The 5,547-nt window shown below is 29.9% G+C and overlaps 1 protein-coding gene across 3 annotated transcripts in view; it reads left to right on the forward strand.

Moving 5' to 3' along the window:
• KLHL4 (kelch like family member 4) overlaps positions 1–5,547 on the forward strand; it is a 147,790-nt gene that overhangs the window by 116,147 nt on the left and 26,096 nt on the right. For all 3 annotated transcript variants that reach the window (XM_023531196.1, XM_023531197.1, XM_011361164.1), the window contains one exon: positions 19–231. In XM_023531196.1, the coding sequence (XP_023386964.1) occupies positions 19–231 (213 nt within the window). The remainder of the gene's footprint in view (positions 1–18; positions 232–5,547) is intronic.

Here is a 5,547-nt window from a genome sequence, read left to right on the forward strand (position 1 = left end):
TTCTGTCTTTTTTTAAAGGCTGTATGCTATTGGTGGACGTGATGGAAGTTCCTGCCTCAAATCAATGGAATACTTTGACCCACACACTAACAAGTGGAGTCTGTGTGCTCCAATGTCCAAAAGACGTGGAGGTGTGGGAGTTGCAACATACAACGGATTCTTATACGTTGTTGGGGGTCATGATGCCCCTGCTTCTAACCATTGCTCCAGGCTTTCTGACTGTGTGGAACGGTAAAATATTTCTATTTATTTATGTACATATTTTAAGCTGCCAGAAAGTAGTCTCCCAAATAAGTGTTAATCCTTTCAGAGGATCGGTCCTTTGTAAAATTGCACATTTAGTTTTAAGCAATATTTTGAAGAACTCCTCTTTAGGTATTTCAGATCCATCAAAAGAAATGTATAAAGATATGCTGTTTTATTTTTTGACAGTCACTCTATAAAATAGAGACAAAAGGGATGTAAGAATAAATTTTATGCCAAGCTATATTACTCAACCTATTCACTAGCTCAAATCAAAATAACTTTACTGTTTAAAAAATTGAATCAATTCTCAAAGGAAGAATACTTACCACCACAAAATATACAAAAATAATTTCCCAAGAGAGGTGTTAATGTTCTAAACAATGACACTGTTGCATTAAGTATTTAATTTCCTAAAGGTGACTTCTTTGAATGGGAGACATTCATTTAATTTATAAAGTAGGATATGTTTGTTAAAATAAGTCAGTCATTTAACTTTGTAGTTGTACCATTCACATTCCCTTTCAAGACAGAAAATATATATGTGAAAGTAATAGTAAAATTATATTAACAGAAAACCAAATGGCAAATTTACAGTCAGTGTAATTGTCTGAATTCAGAGGACAAAGATCATTATGGGATGATGTCTTTAAGATAAATTCATGGAGTACGTAGAATTTTTACTTTGTAAGCATACTAAAGAATGGAGGGGATTTCAGGTCTATTAAAAAGTAAAAGAAAAAGTTTTATAGAGAAGAGCAGAGACTTTATGTTGAAATGTAATGTGGAAGGCTAATTCAAAACATGATTAAGTACCAGACTGTTTGACAGCCTGGATTTTTGCCTTGTAAACAAAGCAATAATTAAATTTTGGGGAACTGGAATGTTACGAAGAAAGTTGTTTGGGTAAAATTGATCTAACAGTGATATATAGGATACGTGTAAGAAGTACTAAAGAGATATTAATATTATTATTTTGCTTCTGAGAAGCATACCAGTCAATTATAATTAATAATGCTAATACTTTATTTCTTACAGGGACTTATTAATCTATAGTAGTTTACATTTTTACAGTTTAATCTTAAGTGACCAGCTCCCTGCTATTCAGTGTATATCTGGAATGCTTCTCCTGATATCAATTCTTAAGAGATGCAAACATATTTTATTTTAACATTATCCAAAATGTAAATAAGGTTAATCAATGCCTCAAATATATAATATAGCCAAACACATGTGACACTGAGATTATCCACACCAGTTCTCCCCATAGTTACCAAAGTAATGATCGATCACCTCTTAATTATGCCACATATTTTTTTAATTTTTTTTAGTGTGGCAAAATTTCACTAGATGAGTTTGCCATTTTAACCATATTTACACATACAATTCGGTGCATTAAGTACATTCACATTGTAAAACATCACCATCATCTGTCTCTTGAACTTCAAACTGAAAATTTGTACATATTAAATAATAAATCCCCATTCTTCCCTCACCTCAGCTACTGGCAACCACCATTTTACTTTTTGTTTCTATAAATTTGACAATTCTAGATACTTCATAAAAGTGGAATCATAAGAAATTATCCTTTTGTGACTGACTTATTTTACTTAGCACAATTCTTCAGGGTTCATCTGTGTTATACCTTTTGTCAGAATTCCTTTCTTTTATAAGCTGAACAATATCACATTATATTAAGTATCACATTTTGTTTATCCATTTATTCATCAATGGACATTTGGGTTGTATTTATCTTTCAACTAGTGTGAACAATGCTGCTATGAACATAGTTATAGAAATAGCTGTTTGAAACTCTGCTTTTAATTATTTTGGTATATATACAGAAGCAAAATTCCTTTATCATATGGTAACTATATTTTCAAAATTTTGAGGTACCTCCATACATTTTCCATAGTGGCTGCACCATTTTATATTCTCACCAACAAAGCAAAATTGTTCTATATTTTGTACATCCTCACCAACACTTGTTATTTTCTGTTTTGTTTCATTTTGTTTTTAATAGTTATTCTAATGAATTTGAGATGGTATCTCTTTGTGGTTGTGATATTGACTATCTTAACAGATGCTATAGGCCATTTTCATATCTTTAGAGAAAGTCTATTCGAGTTCTTTGCCCATTTTTAATTGGGTTTCTTGTCTTTTTGTTCTTTTTAGTTGTAAGTGTTCTTTATATATTCCATATATTAATACTTTGTCAGGTAAGTAATTTGTAAATCATTTCTCTCATTCTGGGATTGCCTTTTCCTGTTGATAGCGCCCTTTGATATGCATAATATTTAATATTCACTATGTCCAATTTATTTATATTTTCTTCGTAGGAAGTACTTTTATCCAAAAAAATGATTGCCAAATCCAATGTCATGAAACATTTCCCCTTACATTTCTTGTAAGAGTTTTATAGTTTTAATCCATTTGAGTTAATTTTTATATATGGAGTAGAGTAAAGCTCTGAAATAATTATTTTCCATGTGTATATCTAATTTTTTCATAAGCATTTGTTGAAAAGACTTTATTTTCCCCATTAAATGGCCATGGACCCTTGTCAAAAATTATTTAACCATGTGTATGAGAGTTTATTTCTGAGATCCCTCATTTCTATATATCTAGATCTATATATATCTATATATCTATATCTATATATCTACATAAATATATATATAGATCTAGATCTAGATAGATATAGGTATCTTTATAAAAGTGAAATCATAAGTGTGTATATATATATTTATTTAGTTAGTTTTATTACTGTATCTTTGTAGTAAGTTTTGAAATCGGGATGTGTGAGACTTCAAACTTTATCTTTTACAAAATTATTTTGGCTATTCTAGGTCTCTGACATTTTATATGGATTTATAATGGATTTTTTCTGCAAAAAAAAGTTGGATTATTAATAGAGATTGTGTTAAATCTGTATATCACTTAGATGGTATCGATATTTTAATAATATTAAGTCTTCCAATCCAAGAACATGAGGCATCTTCCTATTTATTGATGTCTTCTTTAATTTTTTCCTTTTCAGTGTGGATGCATTTTATTTCTTTTTCTTGCCTAATTGCTTTGACTAGGGTTTTAGTACTATGTAGAATAGAGGTGGTACAAATTGCCATCCTTGTACTGTTCCTAATCTGCAATGAAAACTTTCAGTCTTTCACATTTGAGTGTGGTATTAACTCTGAGTTTCCCATACATGGCATTTATTATGTTGAGGTAGTTTTCTTCTATTCCTAGTTTGGGTAGTGTTTTTATCATTAAAGTATGGTTGATTTTTAATGTACTTTTTTCTGCATCAGTTGAGATGATCGTGTTTTTTTCCCTCTTCATTCTGCCAATGTGATATGTTGCATAAGTTGTTTTTTTTATATAATAACCTGTCCTTGTATTCCAGGAATAAATTTCCCATTATTACAGTATAAAATGATTTTAATAATAATGGTGAATTCAGTTTGCTAGTATTATGTTAAACATTTTGCATCAGTAATCATTTGGGATATTAATGCACTGTAGTTTTCTTACAGTGTCTTTGTCTGACTGTATATCAGTGTAATGTTAACCTTATACAATGAGTTTTAAAGTGTTACTTCCTTTTCAATTTTTTGGAAGAATTTGAAAAGGGTTGGTGTTAATTATTCTCTAAATATTAGGTAAGATTCACCAGTAAAGCCATCTTACCTTAGGCTTTTGTTAGGAGACTTTTGATTACTTTGTTGGGAGACATTTGATCTTTCAATAATTATAGGTCTACTCAAATTTTCTGTTTCATTCTCATTTAATTTGCGTAGGTTGTGTGTTTCTAGGAATTTGTCCCTTTTTATCAAGATTAACCAAATTGTTGGTGTACAATTATTCACAGACTCTCTTATAATCTTTTTTTTTCTGTAAAATCAGCACTGATGCCTTCCCCCTTTTATTATTTCATTTTTTAATGCCTACAGCATCTGGTATTCCTAGGTGGTCTCTCATCCAAGTACTAATCAGGCCCGACTTTGCTTAGCTTCCAAGATCAGATAATGCCCCTTCTTTCATTTCCAATATTAATTATGTGAGTTTTCTCTCATTTTCTTGTACTCAATATACCTAAAGTTTTATCAATGTTATTGATCATTTTTCAGAACCAGCTCTTGATTTTATTGATTTTCTTGTTTTTTATTCTCTATACTATTTATTTCTACTATAATGTCTATTATTGTCTTCCTTATGCTAACTTTGAGTTTAGTTGCTTTTCTTTTTTTTGCTCCTTAAGGTGTAAAGTTAGGTTGTTGATTTTCAGTTTTTCTTTCTCTTTAATGTAAGTATTTACAGCTATTGATTTTTCTTGTATCACAGCTTTTTCTGCATCCCATAAGATATAGTATGGTATGTTTTCACTTATATGTCTCAACATATTTTCTAATTTTCCTTATGGCATATTCTTTGACCCATTGGTTGTTTAAGTATGCATTCTTTTCCCCATATATTTATAGATATTCCAGTTTTCCTTCTGCTGTTGATTTATAGTTTAATACCATTGTGAAAAGACCTTGCACATTTTCAACCTTTTCAAATTTATTAAGACTTGCTTTGTGGCCTAATAACATATGGTAGATCTTAGATAATGTTCTATGTTTGCTTAAGAAAAATGTGTGTTCTCTTTTCTTAGGTAGAATTTATATGTGTGTGTGTGTATATATATATATATATTTGCTAGATCCAGTTAGTCTACGTTGTTGTTCAAGTCTTCCACTTATTTATTGATTTGTCTGTTTATTCTATCTATTACTGAAGGTAAGAAATTGAATTCTCCTACTGTTACTATAGAGTTTTCTCCCTCCAATTCTGTCAATATTTAGGAATTATTCATTTGGTCTTTTTATGATTATAACTGTTATGTTATTTGTGAATTGACCTCCTATCATTATAGAATGTGCTTTTCTTGTAACAGATTTTATTTTACATTTTATATTGTATAATACTGATATAGACACTGCTGTTCATTTTTGGTTACTATTTGAATAGAATATGATTTTCATCCTTTTATTTTTGGCCATTATGTTTCCTTAGATCTAAAATGAGTCTCTTGTAGACAGCATATAATTGGCTCCTGTTTTTGTTTTTTTCAATTCACTCTCCCAAGGTATGCCTTTGTATGGGGGAGCTTAATTCATTTACATTTAAAGTAATTACTAAGAAGAACTTAATATCTCCATTTTGTTATTTATATATGTCTTACAGCTATTAGTTATATGGTTCCATTCCTTTGGGCTTCATTCTGTTTATTTTTATTTTATTTATTTTGTCTTCTCTCTT

This window comes from Pteropus vampyrus, unplaced genomic scaffold, assembly GCF_000151845.1.
Source record: "Pteropus vampyrus isolate Shadow unplaced genomic scaffold, Pvam_2.0 Scaffold63, whole genome shotgun sequence".
NCBI classification, from domain to species: domain Eukaryota; kingdom Metazoa; phylum Chordata; class Mammalia; order Chiroptera; family Pteropodidae; genus Pteropus; species Pteropus vampyrus.